We start from the raw sequence: 23,080 nt of genomic DNA on the forward strand, positions 1-23,080 counted from the left end.
AAATCAAAGCTTTAAAGATTGGGATCGTTTTCTATGGCATTGTGGATTTTCTTGGATGATGTTTGGCTTGGATTTGTGCGGCTGGAGAGCTAGATCGATGTTTTTATGCTATTCAAGGTTGAAGACTAGTCCGAGTGAGGTAAGTAACATATCTAATCTTGGTTTGAGGGTAATTATACCTATGGACTATGATACTTGAGATGTGTTGAGGGTGACACACGTATTAGGTGACGGGCGTGGGTGGGTATACCGGGATATTCATGATCTGGGTAGACTTTAGGCTACTATGATACTTGTTTTTTATCATGCCTCGTTATATCCGTGTTTTCTTTCTCTACTTGTATGACTACTTGAGTTGTTACTCATGCTACGGATCATTTCTAAGTTATGTGCTTACCTGTTGGGACATGATAGGGGCATTGTTGCTATTTTGAGTTGTTTGCCTTGTTTGTAGTCATATCCTCAGTCATAATTTTTATCTACATGTTATATCTCGGTCTCTGTACATTATTTATACATCATATCACATGCAGTTGATGCCTTTAATATGTGATATTATTTGGGTTGAATTCTATGAGACGTGAGCCATTGAGACTTGAGCGGTTGATGACTGATGTGGGACATAGAGTCGTATTGTTATTTATATTTGGATCGGGTTGCACGCTTTAACGAATTGATATTTGAATCAGATTGCACGTCGCAATGATTGATATTTGGATTGGGTTTCATGCTGCAACGGTTATATTGATATTTGGATCGGGTTGCATGCTGCATATGATTGATATTTGGATCGGGTTGCACGCCGCAACGGTTATATTGATTGTTGATTTATATTTGATCAGTGCTTGAGAAAGGACCCACCCCTTAAAAGTCTAGTATTCACAGTGAGCGCATGCACAAGCTCATATATGTGATTTGGTAAGGGAAATTTGTGCCAGGCACCCGTACAGTGTTGAGTGTGATTGTGTATAGTGAGGGGCACCTGCACCAGGCACCATGAGCGTGTTGAGTGTGCGTATACCTAATGAGTTCATTATAATGTTATTGATTTGACATGAATATTTGACATGCAGGCAAAAAGGTGTATTTTCCTCCTGCTAGATGGTAGATGAAATGTCTTACATGTTGTTGAAAGTTTGGAAATCACAGTTTTCTTGATAAACTCATGTCTTAGTGATTTTGGTGGTAAGATTGGGGCTTTGACTGTTATACTTTGAAATTCTATCTAATTTTCCATATTTGTGAATGAGTTGAACATGATATCTCTTGAATTTTTTTATTTTACTATCATCATTATATCATGTGTTGATTGATTATTGGTGCTGGACACTGATCTTCTTTCGAGCTCGTCGTTGGATTCAGCGCGAGGTTGGGTTTGTTACTTATTGAGTACATGGGGTCGGTTGTACTCATACTACACTCTACAGTTTATGTGCAAATTCAGGTACTACTGGGCATGGTGATTGCTGGAGTTCGCACCGGATCTAGTTTGTGGAGACTACAAGGTAGCTGCTATGTCGTTCGCAGACCTTGATGTTCTGTTTTGTTTATTTCTATTATCATTGTTCGACCATTCAGACTGTTCTATATTGAGGATCTGACTCTAAATTTTGAGATTTCATAGTGTTCATGTACTCGTTGACACCAGATCATGGGATGGTTGAAGTTGCGTTATTGTTTCTATTTCGGATACTTTCTGATTATTTTGTTGTTTAGATTATCAAGTTCTGTTATTTTAGTTTATTGTTATTGTGGCATTGTTGCCTTGCCTAGCAAGCGTTGTTGGGTCGTGACACCTCCATTCGTTTTCCACCTTCCGGGCCCCGGTATGCGCCTTACTGAAGGCTTCTGCAAGCTCAACAAAAGAGTTAATTGAATATTTGAGAAGGAGAGAATACGAGGTTAATGCTCCTTTTGTAATTGTTTCTTCGAATTTCTTCACGATCACTGGCTCGATCTCCAATTGTTTTAGGTTATTTCCTTTGGCTCTGGTTGTATATACTACGATGTAAGCCCATGGATATAATATCCTACTATACTTTGTAATGTCCGATATTTTTAATTTCTTCGGAATCGACAATGGGGAAGCACTCAATTTTTGCGGTTGTTGAGAATATTTATCTGTATCGATCCTTTGACCACATGTGAAAATTTTGGAATTTGCTCCATATGTTCACCTTGATTTGTGAGCTATTTTTGGAAAGTTAGAACTAAATTTTACAAGTCTGAGTTGTCCGTTGTACTTGAACCTCTGGCTCCGAAATTATTTGAGAGTTTCCCAATACTAGAACCTCGGGGTGTCGCAACCAGAATTGGCAAATCCATTATCGGTACTATCGGTAAATGTGCACATGCATTCATAGTCAAGGATAGAATAGCCTCGTGAATTTATTGATTTCAAGACCTCTATTGAGCCATAAATTATGCCAGTTCTTACTGAATTTTTTATGCTTCACCGTGGTCAATCCTTCGAGCTGATGGTTCCCTGGAATGATTCGGGAGTGAATTCTGAGGAATTTAACGAGGCAGCTGATTTCCATCATTCAAATTTTGATTAGTGGATGTCTCTCCTACTTGCTCGTTAACAACATTATGTAGTATTTCCCCATACATAGTGATTTTGTATATTAGTAGTAATCAAAGACAATTAGTAGAAATTTTTGGATGAACAGTAGGATTTCTGGGGGCCCACAGTAGACGTCAAACTGTTTAACCTAAAAATTGATTTAAGGATAAAATAATTAAATTTATAATTATAAACCCTCAAGAAATTAATTCAATCCCTAAATGAGTAGACTAATGAGATAAAAAATAGAATTGAGCAATGAATTGATAATAAAGTTAAAAGGAAATAATTCTTATTCAATGATCCATAATGGGAAGGAGTTGTCGAACAAGATTGATGAATAGTACAGATTAGTAGAAATGATAGCTACTTGTATCTTGTATGAATATATGAATATGAGTTGGGATACAAACATGACGAATTGAAAATATTTATAGCACAAAGTAAGTGTAACTATTCCCTAGAATTGCGCTTGTTCATTACGAACATTAATTAGCCAACTTGAATAATTTGTACCTGCCAAGGAATTAATGCAGACTTTTTGGGCACTTGACTTTTCAGAGACTCTAAGTGATGACTTCCTAGATAACATTATCTGATCATGATATAGACAATTCGAGATTTATGAAATTTATGAGATTAAACTCTAGTAGCGCATTTATTTAATCAGACCTATTTAACGAGCATTTATTTGGCCCTTCCATTATGTCTTAAAAGATTTATAACTTCTGAGTAATACTAAATTTTATAACTACTGAATTAAAACTTACTCTCGAATTTCTCAAAAACTATAAGTATATCGGTCTTCTTATTCAGAGACTCCGAATAGTTGCTTCCGGGCACTTGATAATTTATCTGGAGATACACCTTATCCAGATATTCGTAGTCTTTTTGGATATTCGATCATTTTCCGGAGACTCGGGATGGTTACTTTTGGATTAACATTGTTTGATATCGATTTAGAGAACTTGGAATTTACTTCCTTAGTTGACCTTCGAGTTTGATGGAACTCACTAGGCAATATTTGCAACGTGTTGGTTATTGATCTGTTCACATGTCAAGACTTTTTTTACCAATACAGTAACATAGATTAAAAGGATGTGGTCAAACAAAAGGATGTTTGACCCTTCAAACAGTTAGTGTTATATCAAGACTGTTTAACCTAAAAACTGATTTAAGGATAAAATAATTAAATTTATAATTATAAACCCTCAAGAAATTAATTCAATCCCTAAATGAGTAGACTAATGAGATAAAAAATAGAATTGAGCAATGAATTGATAATAAAGTTAAAAGGAAATAATTCTTATTCAATGATCCATAATGGGAAGGAGTTGTCGAACAAGATTGATGAATAGTACAGATTAGTAGAAATGATAGCTACTTGTATCTTGTATGAATATATGAATATGAGTTGGGATACAAACATGACGAATTGAAAATATTTATAGCACAAAGTAAGTGTAACTATTCCCTAGAATTTCGCTTGTTCATTACGAACATTAATTAGCCAACTTGAATAATTTGTACCTGCCAAGGAATTAATGCAGACTTTTTGGGCACTTGACTTTTCAGAGACTCTAAGTGATGACTTCCTAGATAACATTATCTGATCATGATATAGACAATTCGAGATTTATGAAATTTATGAGATTAAACTCTAGTAGCGCATTTATTTAATCAGACCTATTTAACGAGCATTTATTTGGCCCTTCCATTATGTCTTAAAAGATTTATAACTTCTGAGTAATACTAAATTTTGTAACTACTGAATTAAAACTTACCCTCGAATTTCTCAAAAACTATAAGTATATCGGTCTTCTTATTCAGAGACTCCGAATAGTTGCTTCCGGGCACTTGATAATTTATCTGGAGATACACCTTATCCAGATATTCGTAGTTTTTTTGGATATTCGATCATTTTTCGGAGACTCGGGATGGTTACTTTTGGATTAACATTGTTTGATATCGATTTAGAGAACTTGGAATTTACTTCCTTAGTTGACCTTCGAGTTTGATGGAACTCACTAGGCAATATTTGCAACGTGTTGGTTATTGATCTGTTCACATGTCAAGACTTTTTTTACCAATACAGTAACATAGATTAAAAGGATGTGGTCAAACAAAAGGATGTTTGACCCTTCAAACAGTTAGTGTTATATCAAGAAATATATAAACATAAATTAATAATACGAGATGCTCGAGTTATAATTCTTTAATTCTTTTTTAAATAATTCGTGGATTGAATATCTCTTTCCTCGCCTTGATAAATGCCCCGGTGACACCATGCGAGCTACAAACGGAAACGAAATATTAAATATCAATATTAGAAAGCAAACTTAAAGATAGAATTAATAAAATAATCGAGAATAAATGTAATAGTCAAACAAAGAAGAAATCTAGAAATTTAGATGAATGTTTTACGCAACAGTCGATATACTAACTTGATTGCCTCCAAAGAACAACAAAACATAACTCACGATATAAAGAAACAAACAGAAGATTTTCCTTAAAAATCTCAATTCTTGAAAACATGCAATCATGAGTCAAACTCGAACCAAGAGGTCTAATTCATCTCAAAAGAGGTTTACTAATATCTCAATATGCAAAAACTTCGAGGTCCCCTATTCATTGGTAATTTATTTTTTCTTGTAATGGAAGGTCTAGAAATCAAAAGTAGCCCAAAAATCAAACTATCTTTTTGAATACAATCATGTGACAACACTCAAATAGCACTCAAATTGCGCAACATGCTTGGAGGTCCTATGTTGTCAAGCTAGCCACACTCAGATAACACAACAAGTTGGATCTCCTACTAGGTCAAGCTGACCATGCTCAGATAACGGAGATTTCTCCCTTGCTCTTTTCCAATCTCCTCTTTGCCACAAAATATTATCTTATCCCACATTTAAATTCCTCTTCAAACTATTCAACTCATTTCAGGTGTGGAACAAAGTCATAATTTTATAGTTCAAACCTTCCCTGAATCACTCCAATTCAAAATCATATATGGTGGTCCATGGCTTGCGAATTACGCGTTCATATTGGTTTGAATAAATCAACATAATAGTTCACTAGATATTCAAGATCATCCGTAATATGTTATGCTTCTTCTATCCAGGATCGTATCACCTAGGATATCCTAATGGATCACTTAACATAATATGAAGGCCTTGGCCAAAGATTCCCCTACTAACATGCATTTACAAGAATAGTTGCAAAACTTATGAACGTTGTTTATTGATATTTACTTGTATTTTGTAGTACTTGAATATCTTCCATCTGGTACTACTATTACAAATTTTGATATGTTTGGTCCCATTTTGATATCCAAATATGTTTGGCCAAATTACAAACTTTTTAAATACTTTCACGAACTTCTTTTGGCCTTTAAAAATTGTCTAAATTAAAGATTTCTTTCATTCTCAAGTGAAATAAAGGTTCTACGGGCTTTTCTCTCTCTAGAATGAGGTCTCCTCTTAGCCATTGTTGAATATGACGAGGAAGTCAAAGACTGGGTAGAGGGCAGCATACGCAGGAGGTAATCCAAGTAACATGAGCAGAGCAAGAGGAATTTTACAAACATCTTATGCTAAAAAATCTCGAAGTGTCAATGTCTTTCAAGGAATACCACCACAGGATCTCAGTCAATCAACCACCGATGGTGGAGGGTTAGGGATTTGGTCGATAAACAACAGAGACGGTGATGGAAAGCAGATAGAGGAACGAAAATTATGGACTGATATGGTTGAAGATGATGATCAGACAATGGAACGGGGGAATGCAGTGAAAAATATTGAGGTAAGCCCTAAATCATGAAGCAAAATTATAGCAAGCCCAATTATAGAGGGGTTGGACCTCACCCTTCAGGAACCCGACAATCTCAATTTGAAGATCATTATGGAGGACATAATGAAACCATGATGAAAAAACAAGAGTAAAATCATATTGAAGCTCCACAGAGGGAGGGTGGATAGGGCCAAAGACAATGAGTGGGCATACAAAGAAATAATGGAAATACAGGACAAGGGTGTAACCAGGAAAAGGCAATAACCTCTGGTGTCAGGCATGAGAGATATCAGGTCAGCAATCCAAGGCTTGGGAAAGCAAGGGAAGTAGTATAGAAGGGTATCACTATTAGAACAATGAACTCCTTTACAACCTTGGGAGATCACCAACAAGAAGATGATGCTACAAAGAGGGGAACTATGGCAGGGGATAAGAGTCAAACAGGAAAAAGGGATGAGATGACCCTAGGAAAAGGGAGGGATGGGGACAACCCCTTCCCAAATTGATAGAATTGGATTTTGGAATGCCAGAGGATTGAATAAACCACATAAGCAAAAGGAAATGAATCTGCTTATGAACAACCAAAAAGTTGGTTTATTTGGTCTCTTGGAAACTAAGATTAAGAGGGGCAAGGCACAACAAGCTTCTCTTAATCTTTGCAATGGTTGGTCCTTTAATACAAACCCGGCACAACACCCAGGTAGAAAAATATGGATTGTTTGGAAACCATTGGTTTATGATGTTAATATAGTAAATATTACTGAACAACTAGTAATATATGGATTCAATGATCAGAGTATGAGGAGGCAACTCTGGTGAGATATCAAGGGCATACATCAAATGGTGAAAGGTTCGTGGGCACTAATGGGAGACTTCAACTGTATTCTGAATAGAGAGGAAAGATTAGGAAGCCAGTTACCATGGCAGAGATCAAGGAATTCAAAAAGTGTGTGGAGGAATGCTTTATGCAAGATCTGAGATCCTCAGGAGTATACTATACATGTAGCAATAAACAGTCAGGTGATAATAGAGCCATGAGTAGAGTTGATAGAGTACTTGTCAACTATGATTGGCTGTTAAGGCTGCATGCATATGAGGTTCACTATATGAGTCCAAAGCTGTATGGTCATTCCCCTGGTATTATCAGCTGGGGGGGGGGGGAGTACAAAAGGGCAGCAGAAGATTCAAATACTTCAACATGTGGAGTATGGCTACTGACTTCAAAGCAAGGATAAAGGAAGGGTGGAAGACTAGTACACAGGGCACACATATGTATCAGTTAATGGGGAAATCGCATAAGATCAAGAGTACTCTCCAAGAAATCAATTAAGACAGATTCAGTAAATGGAAGAAAGCCAGAGACCTGTTCTTGCAACAAATGGCTAAGGTTCAATGGCTCACACTAGGGGATCAAAACACAAAGTTCTATCATTGAATGCTGTAAGCTAGGAGGAATAGAAACAAAATATTCCATATCAAGGATATGTATGGGGAGGAATGAAGTGACGCAATGAAGATACCTGAAGCATTCATAGAGTTTTATACTGACTTACTGGGAACGAACCAGGAAGACAGGGCTCGTGTAAATAGCTACTTGGTTAAGCAAGGTCCTCAGTTAATGAGGAGCAAAGGAATGGGTTAGAGGTAGAATTCACAGCTGCAAAAGTGAAGAAAGCATTGTGGGCTATCTCAGGGGACAAGGCCCTAGGCCAGATGGGTTTGGTAGCCAATTTTACAAGGACAACTAGGACATTGTGGGTAATGATGTGATAAATGGGATTATGAAATTCTTTAGAATAGGAAGAATGCTCAGAATAGTAAACAACACAGTGATAAAACTAGTTTCCAAGAGTACACATGCTGATGCAGTGGGTGACTATAGGCCAATTGCCTGTTGCAACACAATATACAAAGTAATATCGAAGATGTTATGCAATAGATTAAAGAAGGTTCTTCTTGAGATAATTTCTGACAACCAAAGTGCTTTTATTACTGGTAGAAGTATAGTACACAATATTTTAATCTATCAAGACCTGGTGAGATTATACAAACGGAAGAATACTACTAGGAGTTGCTTAATAAAAGTTGATCTTCATAAGGCATATGACACTGTGGAGTGGGGATTTGTTGAAGAGATGTTGCATGCTCTTAATTTCTCTCAAAGGTTCATTAGATGGATTACGACTTGTATCACATTCACTCAGTACACTATAACTGTAAATAGAGGGGTATTTGGTAGCATTAAAGGCAGGCGTGGCCTTAGACAGGGAGATCCAATATCCCCTCTGCTATTTGTGATTTGTATGGAATATCTATCTAGAATTATGAAGTGGATAACTAACCAAAAAGGATTCCAATATCATACATAATGTAGAGGCATCAAGTTGAACCATCTGTGCTTTGCAGACGATGTTCTGTTCTTTTGAAAAGGAGAATGGAAATTAGTGGAACTGATCCTCAGTGGGCTCAAAACATTCTCACAAATATCTGGATTGAACACAAATGCAGCCAAGTCGAATATCTATATGGAAAATATAGAGACACAATGCCTCCAGGATATCTGTGAGCTAACAGGGTATCAGCAAGGAACACTGCCTTTTAGATATCTTGGTGTGCTAATTTCTTCTAAGAAGCTATCATCCACAAACTGTGAAATGCTAGTGGACAAACTAGCAATAAAAGTAAGAACATGGGGTACTAAACACCTATCCTTTGCTGGTAGGCAGGGTGTAACTGGTGAGTGCGGTTCTAATGCAGGTACATACCTATTGGGCCTCTATATTCATTATCCCTAAGAAGGTACTGAGAAACATAACAGCTATATGTAGGAGTTTTCTTTGGGAGGTGAAATGAAATTCTACCAAAATGCCATTAGCGGCCTAGGACATGGTGTGTTGACCAAAGATGCAAGGAGGATTAGGGATAACTGACTGTATCATATGGAATGAAGCAGCAATGGTTAGGTACGTATGGAACATAGCTAACAAGAAAGATAATATGTGGGTTAAGTGGGTCAATCATCTGTATATAAAGGACCTACCATGGTGGCAATACTCCTCCTGACTGTATCATATGGAATGAAGCAGCAATGGTTAGGTACGTATGGAACATAGCTAACAAGAAAGATAATATGTGGGTTAAGTGGGTCAATCATCTGTATATAAAGGACCTACCATGGTGGCAATACTCCTCCTGACTGTATCATATGGAATGAAGCAGCTGGTACTGGAAGAAAATATGCTCCACCAGAGACAAGTTTTCTAGAGGTTTTATGAATAATGGATGGCTGAAATAAGATGGCAAATACTTAGTGAGGGAGTGGATACCAATGGAGCAAGGGAGATGCAGAAGAAAGATCATGGTATCGAGGGGTATGATGTAGGATGAACATGCCTAAGCGTTGCTTCACTAGCTGGCTTGCCATGCACAGAAAGCTACTTACAAAGGATAGATTGCTAAGGCTGAAGATAAGCCAAGACAACTGGTGTATTATTTGTGGAAGCCAACCAGAGACAGTGGAACATTTATTTTTTGAGTGCAAATTCTCTGCGGCATGCCTACAGATGCTATTAAAATTGGTGCAGAAAGGTACAATAAAAAATGATGTCAAGGGGGTATGGCATAGATCAATAAGAGCGGTCAAAGGGAAGAAGTGCAGGGCGCTTATCACAGCAATGACAGCAGTGTTGATATACATAATATGGTGGGCAAGAAATGAAGCTCTATGGAACCAGCGAGCCCCTTCACCGGGTGTTATATGTGCACAAGTCCAGCAAGAATGCAAGATTAGAGTAGTAATTTTTTACACAGGAAATGTAGCAGGAATGAGAGGGAGTGGATAGATCAATTGTATAGGAAGTAATGATAACAATAGAATAGGAAGACTGAGTAGGGAAAAGAGGAGCAAAGAGAGGATAAACATTTAGGGGCACTCGCATGCCTGGCTAGGATTCTTGTACATACTAGGATTCTAGTACATTCTTTTTATTGGGTACTGGTGATAAATAAAGCTTTTTGTTTCACCAAAAAAAAAAAGATTTTTTTCTCGACCATGGTAGTTCAACATGTGAATTCTGATAGCTAGTTACATTTTTCATCATGTTATCAGTTACTGGTTATTGTATAGATTTTACATGAATAGTTAAATTAATTACAAGTGACAGATTTTAAGCTAGACAACCTTACAAGTCATGACCTCATTATGCAAGTATCTTTTAAACCGTCTAATTTAAGTTCTATGCAAATCAGGTCCTTGCAAGTTAACCACAGGTAATTAGTTAGAGGATAAATAAATTAGTAAAAAATGATAACTAACCTAGGATAACATGTTCAATTATACTTATAGTATGAAATGTTTTGCATTATGAATGTACAGGCTCTTCTCTTTTGCATTTCCGTTATCTGCCTTCTTCTTCCTGTCCGTACGTATCCGAAAGTTGATCGACACCAGGTATAATAGTAGATAATAGGAGGCTACGTAATGTTCCGCTATTGAAACTTGAAAAAGTAGCTTTCAAGTTCTCGTTGTTTCAGTAAATCAATTGAACCCTGATAGTATATATTTGGTGCCATGGTCAAAGGATTCATTTCATATAGTGATTATTGAACAAATTTTGCAGTACATATATAGATAGGAATACAGTTTCCAGAGAAATGATTTTTATTTTTAATTTTTCCCGTACAACCTGAAAAAATCATGTGCAACCGTACATTTGGGACCCCATTCAAGAATGTGACCCTGCAAGATCCCGTGAACCAATGAACAGTGGTAATAACATTCTCCTCACAATACTCCTAAATAGTGATGACGCTTTGACAAAGACATGTTTTGGAAAAGAACATTGCATACAGTTTCTCCACAGTAACGAAGTTGAATGCTCTCTCTCATGATCTGCAGCCTTCAAAGTAAAGAAAGAAGATTTTAATTCCTATACACAAAAAATCTAATGTAAAAAACTTTTACACTATTCGATCACACCTAAAAACAATTACAGGTAATCACTTGAGATTTGTGAAATTAGTAACATAAAAAATAAAATAGTTAACATACTACAATATAAAATTATACTAATAGTATAAGCTGGCAAGACACTCCACCACTCTTTTCCAAGAGAAGACAATTGACATCTTGTAAAAAAAAGTTACGATGTGTAAATAGGTTAAAAATAAATTTATGTATATATACTATAGATGTTGAATTTTTTTATATTTTTACATGCTATCTTGAGCTGAAATTTTGGCTCTCGACACCGGTGAGTATAGGTTAAATTCAAGAAAGAAACAAGGAACGAAAGGCTACTAGTACAGTAATAAAGAGAGGGGGGCACTGTAACATGGAAAACAAAGTAAGAACTGACTCATCATAGCGTAGTTGTACTAAGTACACTATGAAAGGTCCCCAGAATCCAAGAAGCCCATGAAATGTTCCTTTCGACTATGCAAAAAGAGATAAAAATATGAATGCAGAAATAAAGTCATATTCTCTCTCTCTTTTTATGATAGGAGTGTTGCCTGTCTGACTGATAGAATAGGTCGTGCATGCATGGGTCAATCAGTATCTTCCAAATATTTGGAGCTATTGCTTTCCATTTACTATAACTAGTCATTTCAAGCAACCCTACTTTTTCTATATACTCCATCTATATAAAGTGGACTATTGAGTGTAGCTATAGCATTTTTGGTATCATATAGATATACATATTGGGGATGGAGACAAAAAGTGACAATTTTGGAGATGGAGAGCAGCTGGAAGCAAAGGAATATTTTAGTTCTAGATCAGGAGATGCCGTAGAAGAAGATAATAATGAAGAAGAAACAGAAGTCATCAAGAGGAAAATATCTTCCCACTCTTTGTATGATCTTTTGGTTGACACTCACTTGGACTGTTTGAAGGTATTTATATTATTATATAATCCTATATATATGAATTTGCTTGAATTATTCTACTACCCTATTACTTAATTTTTCCGAAGAGGTAGTAAAAGATGCTTGTGTTGCTTTCATCTTCAAAACCTAGTTACTCCCTTTTTTTTTTCTTTTTCTTTTTTAAATCTAAGAAGCGCATAAGGTTAACAGAAAATCAAGTAGAGTATATTTTTACTGTTTTTCGTTAGCAGGTTTGTTCGGGTATCAGTGAGATTGACAAAATTGAAAGAGCTGAAGCAAAGGCAAAATATAAGAAGCGTAGCTCACACACAATGGATCAATCAAAAATGAACAATAACTTTGCTGTTGATGAGAAGCTCAGCTCACTCGCAATTGATCAACCAGAACTGGACACTTTTATGGTAACAAGTTTCTGCATTTTTTCCAAGTTTGATAATCATTGTATGTATATAGAAGCATATAAATCTGCAACAGACGCCATCTCTTTCTTTTTCTCTGAGTTAATTCCATATTGTCTCTTCTTAGTCTATTATAGTGTACCCTATCACAATTATACATATTAGTGCATAAACTTTATATTATGAGAGGCATATTTGATGCAGCAGGTGCTGTGGATTCAATGTTTTCAATTCAGATAATGTACACAGAGAGGCACAAATGGATTTAAAATTAATAGATATCATAAGATCACGCATATTCTAAAATCATTAACTAATTCAGATCCTGAATTCAACTCTAATCCTAACCCACACATACTTAATGCACATATTATACTAGTAGTATATTTACCTACGTTTAAGTACACACTAGGTTTATGGGTAAGAGCTTTAATTTTTGGTAATAAGCTAAGAATAAATTGTTTTTTGGTGGACAGGAAGCATATTGTGTGGCGCTAAGCAAGCTAAAAGAAGCAATGGAGGAACCTCACTTAGAGTCCATAAAGTTCATCAACCATATGTATTCTCAACTTAGCGACCTCATGGAAGTTCCTTCTGTTTCCACTTTATCTCCAACAGCATCTTTTGGTAAAAATTAAATTTAAATCCAGTTTTAACAAAGCACTTTATTCATCAGAAATATTTTGTATAAGATACACACTAACACAATGTTATGCATTAATCCATTTACTATCGAGTTTAAGCGTGGAATATTTTACATCACTAGGTCAACCAAGGGATATCGACAGACAGACGACAGGTAAGACTCCTTAATTAAAATGTAAGATTTGCAATTTTGAAAATAAGACAAGTTACTATGTACTACAATCAGGGGCGGATGTAGCTCAATAACGTCGGGTTCAATTAAACCCATAACTTTTGACGCGTAGCACAAATTTATGTACAATAAACTACTAAAATCGCAATAAATTATAGATATGAACCCATAACTTTAGGATATAATAGGTTTAATACTAAAAACCTTAAAGGTTGAACCCATAAAATTTAAATCTTGAATCCGCCGGTGACTACAATAGAAAAAGTTGACTTGATGGTGTAAAAGTTATATACGCTGCGGGGTATATAATTAACTTAAACTCTTTATTATTTGAATATTAACTGGTGGAGAGCAAAAACATCAGGCCGGCCATTTGAAGCTTAAGAAAGTAAAACTGAAGAGCTGGAGTAACCAGATTCATTTAGGTAAAAGAAGAAACGAAGTGTTCGAGTCCAGATACTTTTTTAGCTACCATAGCAATATGCCAACTTTGTCATGCATGTTGAAACTGATTTTGATATTGCAGTACCTAAGTCATACGCACAAATGGTAAAGCAGGCTCTTTGTCTTCTTTATAAATATGGTTAAGAAAGTGCTTTCCCTTACGATTTGATCTTCTGTTCTTTATTCTTTTTGTAGAAGGGATGAAGGCCCATGGGAACAAATGAAATGGCACGAGAGGAAGCTGATTGATCCAAGAATTTATATATTAAGCTCACAATTTAGCATCATCTAGTTACTAAGTTATGATATCTATCCTGAGCAATGTATGGTGGAATTTTCTTTTCTATAGACTGCCACAAATCGTCGTAGTAAACTTTTTTTTTTTATGTAATATAATGTTAATAATGACTATTGCCAACTGGTGGAGTTCACAATTAAGGGGTTGTGCTTTCTCATATAAGTAACTAAGGTATGAAAGGCTTGTTGAACAAGTATTTGTCATAAGGTGTATTTAAGTAGAGCAAGAATTTGTTGGTCGAGGGTAAAGCTAACTGCTAACAGCTTAGTTAATGGATGTGTTATCTTCTTCATAACATCTGCAAAATGCAACAAATGGTAATTCCTTACCACACATGGTGATAATTCATAACATCTGCAAAATCCAATAAATGATAACCCCTTACCACACAAGGTGAACTTTAGATGTTTCAGATTAAAGCAACGTGAGCTGTTAAATATTGGGTTGATCTAATAACGGATTAATTAAGGTTCAACTCTGAAGAAATTCAAGAAAGATGGTATGGAAAATATTTTTCTATTTCTCGTGGTGTCATATGTACAATGCTATTCCTATATTTATACAAAGAAAGAACCATGACCGTTGGCTACAATTTGTGTGTATTATTATATGTGCATATGTCCTCATCAGTGGCCTTCACTTTAAGAGTAATAAAAGGAGTTTGATATTCTAAAGTTGAATATATTCAGACATATCCTATGTCCCACTGTCTCCTCCACTTTGAGCCTCTGTCTGAACACTACGACTAATCGAGGCCGAAGTAATTTTTCCGGCAACACCCCCCCTCAAGTTGAAGACCCCAGATCGGACTCCCAACTTGCCCATAAAAGAACGGTGAAGAGGCCCAGAGAGGGCTTTTGTGAAGATATTAGCGATCTCAGATGAAGATGGAACAAAAGATAGAGAAATCAACCCATCCAGCAATTTTTCACAAATAAAATGGCAGTCAAGCTCGATATGCTTAGTTCGTTCGTGAAAGACAGGATTTTTTGCTATATGAATTGTTCTTGGTTATCACAGTGCAAAGGCACAGGAAAAGATGGAGGAGCAATGAGATCTTGAAGAAGACGAACTACCCAGGCAATTTCAGCCACCAATCGACGCATTGATCTGTACTCCGCTTCGGTCGAGGAAAGGGCAACAACCTGTTGCTTTTTCGATTTTCATGAAATTGGAGAACTGCCCATGCTTAAGAAAAATCTACTAACCGAACGTCGGGAATCAGAACAAGCAGCCCAATCGGAATCACAGTAGGCAACAAGTTGAAAAGATGAATCTGGAGACATAAAAAGTCCAAGCCCTGGATCTTTACACAAGTATCGCAGAGTATGAAGTGCTGCCTGATAATGCCTAGTACAAGGCATTTGCATGTATTGACTGAGTGTCTGCACAGCAAAAGCGAGTTCCGGTCGTGTATTAGTTAAAAAATTGAGCTTGCCAATCAATCGATGATAAATTGTAGGATCAGAAAGGGGAGTTCCGCACTCAAAAGAGAGCTTAAGAGATAGATCAAGAGGAGAAGAAGCATGTCTGGAAGCCAAGTAATTAAACTCAGTGAGGAGGTCTAGAGCAAATTTCCGCTGTGTAACCACTAATCCATTCTTTTCGCGTACAAGTTCTAATCCCAAAAAATAATGTGCCTCACCCAAATCTTTGATTTTGAATTCAATGTTCAAGAAATGTTTAATGTCTGCAACTTCTTTGGCATTGTTCCCAGTAATTAAGATATCGTCGATATAAACTACAGGTATAGTAACCAATTCACCAGAGATCTTAAAAAAGAGGTAATCGTCATTAAGTGATGACTTGAAACCCCTTATTCCTAAAGCAGCAGATAAACGAGCGTACCATTGGCGAGATGCTTCTTTAAGACCATACAACGACTTGCGTAGTCTACAAATAAGAGAAGTAGAAGGATGAGTTAAATCTGGAGGAAAGCGCATGTAAACTTCTTCATCCAAATCGCCATGTAAGAATGCGTTGCTGACATCCAGCTGGTACAATTTTCAATTTTTTTTCACTGCAATGGTAAGAATATATCGAATCGTTGTTATTTTTACTATTGGAGAGAACGTTTCTGTATAATCCAAACCTTCCCTTTGTGTATCCCCTCTGATAACAAGACGTGCCTTTAATCTTTCCAAGGATCCATCTGACTTTAACTTCACTTTATATATCCATTTGCAGGGCAACGCCTTCTTTCCTTCAAGCAAAGTAACAATGTCCCAAGTGCGATTGGATTCCAGTGTGTCAAGTTCTTTTTCCATAGCAAGTTGCCAACCTGAATCCTTGGCTGCCTGATAGTAAGAAGTAGGTTCTTGTATTTGACATATAGAATTTATCATTGTCTGATTATCTTCTGTTAGGGCAGAAAAAGCAAAAGAATGTATGGGAAGTAAAAGGGGATTAGGAGAAAAATTAGAATACGCAGTATTACAAATATAATCTGACAAATAGACTGGTTGGTGATGCTCTCTTTGTGATTGTCGCAAGACTGGCCCTGCTGGGGAGGGTAAGGCTTCTGTTGGAGGTGTAGTTTGAACTGAGAAAGGGGATACAATAGGACTAGACAGAGGGAGAAGAGAAGAATTAGGACAAGAATGAGATGGTGACTGTTGAACAGGTGAACTATGAGACTAAGTATGATAAGGCTGTGGGGTAACAAAATTAGGAGTAGAAGACTCATGAATAGGGAGGAAGCTGGCAGGAAATAATTTAGACATTGGAGTGGAAAAGGAGAAAGGAAAAATAGCTTCAGCAAATCTCACATCCCTAGAAATAATGACCTCATTAGAGAGTAAAGTTAGAATCCTATACCCTTTCTTCCCAAATGGATATCTAAGAAAAATACCAGGGATTGCTCTAGGATCAAGCTTATCCCTATGTCGAGACAAGGTAGAACTAAAACATAAACATCCTAAAGGCTTAAGAGAGTGATAATCTAGTAGTTTATCAAAAAGAACCTGATATGGTGATCAATTTTGAAGTACATTATATGGAAAATTATTTATCAAGTAGGTGGCAGTCAACAAAGAGTCCCCCCAAAATTTCTTAGGGGCATGTGATTGGAAAAGAAGGGCTCTACAAATTTCTAAAAGGTTCCTATATTTACGCTCTACAACACCATTTTGTTGTGGTGTTGCAACACAAGAGGTTTGATGGATTATGCCATGTGAGGAGAAGAAGTCTTTAGAAATTTGTCATGCACCTAACTCAAAAGAATTATCAGATCTTATAACTTTAACCTTAGCAGAAAACTGTCTTTCAACAAGTTCTAAGAAGGATTTTAATGTGGGAAATGCACTAGATTTAGTATTGAGAAGAAATGTCCAAGTGCTTCTAGAGAAATTATCAACAATTGTGAGAAAATACATCTCCCTTTGTAAGTAGGAGTTTTATATGGTCCCTATGTGTCTATATGAATCAAATCAAAATATTTTTTTAGATCTGATAGTGCTAATGGTAAAAGGGAGTTTAGAATGTCTAGCTAAAGGACAAATGGTACAGGGGAATTTTTTCTTTTCTGTGAACTTTATAAGTAATCCTTTTATATGTTTTATTGCATGAAAGGGAAAATGTCCCAGTCTATTATGCCACAAACTCTCTAATTCAGTAATACTTTTATTATTACTAAAATTTTCATGACAGACAAGAATAACATGACTCTGAAGACTTAGGCACAAGGGCCTTTGACAAATAAAAACAGAAAAAGAAACATACTCTAAACAACTTGACTTGAACAGTTGGTTGGAAGAAGACACTGTAGCAATGCTTTTGATATGTGTGGCTTGGATCTGAAGAGAGTTAATCTGTACCAGGTAAAGACCAGTAGAGGCATCACCAAAAACTCGACCCTTCCTCAAGGAAGGGACCTGTAAATAACAACCAATTTTGTCAAATGTTAGACTACAATTGAATTGCTCACATAGTTTCTTGACTAAAAGAAGGTTAAGCTTGAATGTTGGAATATAGAGCACATTATGAAGCACAACACCAGGAGACAATTGAAGCTTTCCTATACAAGTAACTTTTATTTTATATGAATTAGGTAAATTAACTAATATAGGTGTTCTAAGTACTACGACATCATGTAACAGGAATTCATTAAAAGTCATGTATTGTGTAGCACCAGAGTCAATTATCCAAGGAACTCTAGGAATACTAGAAAAGATGAAGTGAAAATGTGGCAGTTAGCTTCAATACCAGTCAAGTTTGCACTTGCAGTGAACTACCTCCCTGCATAGATTGAAATAAGTGAATCAACTTCTCACATTGTTCTTTAGAGAACCCTTGGCTGGTAACCATATTTGAGACTGCATTTCCTCTAATTCCTGAGGCGAGAGATTCATCAACTTCTCCAGCATTTGCTTGTTGGTTTCCAAAATTTCCCATGTTCTGTCTGTTAATCTTGAAGTGTTGAGGATATCCTAATAATTTATAGCACTGCTCTTTTTATGACCTGTTTTCTTGCAATATCTGCAATATAAATCATTCTTTCTTGCTGGATAGTGACTTGCTCCTTTAGTTTCCATAACTTTCTTTTGTGGAGTCCATTTCTGCTCAGTCATAAAAACAGAAGAGTCATTAGGAATTTGATGAGTAGAATGTACCTTTCTTTGTGACTCCTGATGCAAAATGATAGAGTAAACCTGTGTTGTGGTAGGGAGACGCTTCATCATCAACACATTTTCTCTGACTGCATTGTAGGTCTCATTTAGCCCCATCAAAAATTATATTAATTTCTGATCCTCAAGCATCTTGTGATTGTGCTCCTTAGCTCCACAACTGCACTCGCAACCGCATGTCATGAAAGTATTGAGTTCTTTCAGTTGGTCCCAGATCCTTTTTAGTTTGGTAAAATAAGCAGCTACATCACTAGTTCCTTGATTGATATTGTTCAGCTCTCTTTGAAGCTGAAATAGCTTTGTACCATCATCTTGTCCATACCTTTCCTACAGTTCATTCCATAGATCTGCAGCTGTCTGTGAGTAAATAACACTCAGGTATTTCTTTGCTTAGAGAATTAAGTAATCATGCTATTACCATGTCATTGCAACGTATCCACTGAACTAATAAAGATGAATCTTTCTTTGGCATTGTACAAGTTCCATTGATGAATCCAATTTATTTTTGGCATATAAAGAGATAAGGACTCCCCTTCTCCAATTTTCATAGTTGGTCCCATCAAAGGTAGTGCTGATGAGATTCATACCAGGAGAATCAGAGGAGGAGAGGAAATAAGGATGTGAGACATCAATTTCAGTTTTAGATTTGGAAGACTGTTCTTCGGTACCCATTCTGTAGGTGTTCAAAGAAAAGAAATGAAAAGATATTTGGAAAGTAAAATTAAAAGAAAATTAGTGAGGTATTGCTCCTGATACCATGAAGAAATTCAAGAAAGATGGTATGGAAAATATTTTTCTATTTCTCGTGGTGTCATATGTACAATGTTATTTCTATATTTATACAAAGAAAGAACCATGACAATTGGCTACAATTTGTGTGTATTATTATATGTGCATATGTCCTCATTAGTGGCCTTTACTTTAAGAGGAATAAAAGGAGTTTGATATTCTAAAGTTGAACATATTCAGACATATTCTATGTCCCATTGTCTCCTCCGCTTTGAGCCTCTGAACACTACGACTTATCGGGGCCGAAGTAATTTTTCTCGCACTAAATTTTGCCCACTTTAATGGATAAAAAGGTCAAAATTGACCCTCATAGCGTGAAATGGGCGTGTCGGTTCAAGTTTTGACGTATTAATTAATTGAGCCGTCAATAAAATGCTTCATAATAAAATTAAACTATCCAAAATTTACTTTAATTAAATTTACTAAGTATTATTATTCTAAACCAATAAAAGAGAGAAGGTTGCAGTTTTAGGGTTAATAATCTATTTCTTGCACAAAACCTTTTCCTGTTCAGTCTTGTCAGATTGTAACCTTTCCTAATTGCCTTCCTTTGACGTTTTGCTTCTTGTTGCTTTCTTACCAAAATCAGTTGGACTGTGAAATTAATACATAAGTGACAATTGTGCACACAACGACAAAATCCAATAATTATAAACAAAAGATGCCAATCCTTTCATTATGATTTTATATATATCAGAAGGACAAATTCAAAGTCAAATATAAAGTGTATAGTGATTTTTACAGCTCCGGGTTTAATAGGAAGAATTTGAGAATGACCTAAGATTAAAATCTATTAAATTCACCAGAACGTAAAGAGGGACGAGATTACCATCTTAGAAAGAAAAAATATACAGTAATTATATATAATACAACCTAGTTCTTGAGATTCACTGCAGACTCTTGAACCCTCCCTATAGGCTTCCTATTTTCTCGTTTCTCTTGGGGAGAGAGAGAGAGATTGAGATTACCCTCTGAATTAATCCTCAATTGATGAAAATTGTGCTTTCTCATGAAATCTTTCAGCCGGGTGCATAGCATATTGGCGAAAACTTACTCATACCCCATGTTTATACCAAATTAGTAAATGCAAAATATGTATAATGCATACACACATTTATCATTTAATTAGTTAGTTGATATGCTTGTCACTTTAACTTTTAAATACTAAGGTTAAATTACTTGGTTTGGTGTAAACATTCTATGTATTTATCAATCCATGCATCATGAAATCGATACAAATATACTAAAGTCATTAACCAGTAAGGATTCATTTTCGTTTCTAAACAATAATGTAATACGAAAAAAGATCAGCAAAGAGGAATACCTGCCCAATTTTCATGGGCGGCTTTTGCGTAAAGCCACTAAAGCCCATGCTTTAGGCCCCCAATTTTAGGGGCCCCCATTTTTTACCCTAATTTTTTGTTTTATTCTCACTCCTATTAATCTTGGGTAAAACTGAAAAGAAAAGATATTTGTGTTCCTTAAAAATGAGCTCCTAACATGTAAATGCAAAATTCATGAAAGAAATCAAGTGATTATTTTTTTTTAGTGTTTTTGTCATTATATATTATGTAAACCTTTTCATTTTCTTTCTTGGTTTTCACAATATTCAATTTCTTTCTCAGTTCACCTACGTTACTACTATTATATTTTTCCTTGTGCCTCCAAGAGATCATATTGTTCTGCAATTTTCGCCTATCAAAATTGGATAGTTATTTCATGCCGTTTCATAATGTATCGTATTATACTGTATCGTATTGTATTATTTGATGAATACAATGTTTGGATAGATTGTATCGTTTGCCGTCGTTTCATGATGTTACGCACCAAAAATATGAAGAATAAGACTTACAATATTACTAAGAAAATAGGATACGAAGTAGAACCACTTAAGACTAGTTGGCATGTTTGGTCGAGGTCCCTGGGGCCTCGGGTGGGGTTCGGATGGTCGACGGAGCTTGGTTGCACTTTGGTAAGCTCCTGAAGATTTTTGGTATCTGGTGCATTCGCACCTGCAGTAGGAGTGTCGCAAGTGAGGCGCCTTGGTCGCAGGTGCGGAATGGCAAGGAGTAAGCGAGGTCCGCAGAAGCGAGTGACTTTCCGCAGAAGAAAAGGCGCTTATGGGATGAAGGGTCCGTAGATGCGGATCGAGGCAGCCTGGCCTTGGTCGCAGATGCGGATCGAGGCAGCCTGGCCTTGGTCGCAGATGCGCGAGGTGATCCGCAAGTGCAGATGCGTAGGTGCAGGTGATGAACCGCACAAGCGGGCTCGCAGATACGGAACGTGGTAGCAAGTGCGACTGGTCGGGAGTTGAGTATTTTTCATAGATGCGGACGACTGACTGTAGAAGCGGTTCCATAGAAGTGAAGATTCCGACCACAGGTGCCGAAGTCGCTGGGCAGTAGAGTGCATGTAATTCGGAACTTAGCCTATTTTTCACACACTTTCACTTAGTCTTGGGCGAATTTGAGAGCACTTTAGTGGGGGATTTTCATCAGCATCACAAAGTAAGTAAACTCTACCCATTCTTAAATTAAATACACGAATTATAGGTAGATTAAACATGGAAATTAGTGAAACTTGTGAGATTTTGTGAAGAGCCTAGGGTTTAACTAAAATTGAGATTCGATCACATATTTGGTTATGGAAATTAGAATGAATTATATATTTGAGTTCGGGAGGTCATGGGTAACATTTATCTTCGAAAATTTCTGGAATTCGCGAGTAAATTTTAGGAATCTTTCAAAGTGGGTTGCGTAATCACTCTAACAGTTAAAATATAAACTTTTGAGCAATTATTGATTAGTTTGTACAACCTTTGGCTAGTTTTGGATTGTTCGGCACCGACTTGAGGCTTTTAGAGTAATTTGTTGACTGGAAAGTGGACTTGGGAATGCGATAAGTCTCTTGCCTAACCTTATAAGAGGGAATTAACTCCATAGGTGTTTAAATTATTATTTTCTATTAATTACGGGAGCTACGTATGCACGAAGTGACGAGATCTCGTGCGTAGCTAAAAATTTATGTTATGTCCCGGTAGACATAGGTCTTTATTATGCTATTACTTGCACTGTTTAAACTTAACTTACTTGTTTAAGTGCGTGCATTAATACGTAAAACTTGATTAAAGATTATGTTGAATCGAGCATCATTACTTACTGTTACGACCCAAAATTCGCAAGTCGTGATGACGCCTATCTCAATACTAGCCAAGCCGATAACTTCAATAAATCACAATAATCTTTTAACTTTGAAAACATAATATTTAGATTTAATAGAAAAACCCCACAAATACTAATACAAATACACTCCCAAAAACCGGTGTCACTGAGTACATGAGCATATAAATGATAACATGGTCTAATTGATACAAACACTATATGGAAATATAGAACAGTACAAATAACTGAAAGGAAAGAGAGTCAAGGTATGCGGACGCCAAAACAGCTACCTCGATAGTCTCCAATA

The 23,080-nt window shown here is 36.3% G+C and overlaps 2 protein-coding genes and 1 long non-coding RNA gene across 4 annotated transcripts; all 3 read left to right on the forward strand.

Moving 5' to 3' along the window:
* The first annotated feature begins 9,744 nt into the window (after positions 1–9,744).
* On the forward strand, positions 9,745–10,197 carry LOC138894143 (uncharacterized). The gene has a single exon (XM_070178823.1). It carries the CDS (start codon positions 9,745–9,747, stop codon positions 10,195–10,197), a length of 453 nt encoding a protein of 150 aa, XP_070034924.1.
* A 1,832-nt stretch (positions 10,198–12,029) lies between these two features.
* LOC104094657 (homeobox protein knotted-1-like 1) lies at positions 12,030–14,338 on the forward strand. Of its 2 annotated transcripts, XM_018770247.3 has the most exons (5): positions 12,030–12,247; positions 12,472–12,642; positions 13,116–13,266; positions 13,406–13,438; positions 14,096–14,338. In XM_018770247.3, the coding sequence occupies exons 1-5, from the start codon at positions 12,062–12,064 to the stop codon at positions 14,122–14,124; spliced, it is 570 nt and encodes a 189-aa protein (XP_018625763.1). In that variant the 5' UTR covers positions 12,030–12,061; the 3' UTR covers positions 14,125–14,338. The 2 variants fall into 2 exon arrangements, with proteins under 2 accessions (XP_018625763.1, XP_009598925.1); XM_009600630.4 differs by lacking the exon at positions 13,406–13,438 and having other exon boundaries at positions 12,042–12,247.
* Positions 14,339–14,934: 596 nt separating this feature from the next.
* On the forward strand, positions 14,935–16,933 carry LOC138893333 (uncharacterized). The gene is made up of 2 exons (XR_011408621.1): positions 14,935–16,226; positions 16,386–16,933. It is a non-coding gene; the product is annotated as an uncharacterized lncRNA (long non-coding RNA).
* Positions 16,934–23,080: the final 6,147 nt, after the last annotated feature.

Source organism: Nicotiana tomentosiformis, chromosome 6 (genome assembly GCF_000390325.3).
Source record: "Nicotiana tomentosiformis chromosome 6, ASM39032v3, whole genome shotgun sequence".
In the NCBI taxonomy this organism is placed as follows: domain Eukaryota; kingdom Viridiplantae; phylum Streptophyta; class Magnoliopsida; order Solanales; family Solanaceae; genus Nicotiana; species Nicotiana tomentosiformis.

Bases quoted from the DNA above. Each gene is read 5' to 3' on its own strand.
- LOC138894143 (XM_070178823.1), top strand. From the start codon at position 9,745: ATGCCTAAGCGTTGCTTCACTAGCTGGCTTGCCATGCACAGAAAGCTA.
- LOC104094657 (XM_018770247.3), top strand. From the start codon at position 12,062: ATGGAGACAAAAAGTGACAATTTTGGAGATGGAGAGCAGCTGGAAGCA. The intron at 12,248-12,471 runs GTATTTATATTA...TTTCGTTAGCAG, and splicing joins CTCACTTGGACTGTTTGAAG to GTTTGTTCGGGTATCAGTGA. The intron at 13,439-14,095 runs GTAAGACTCCTT...TTCTTTTTGTAG, and splicing joins TATCGACAGACAGACGACAG to AAGGGATGAAGGCCCATGGG.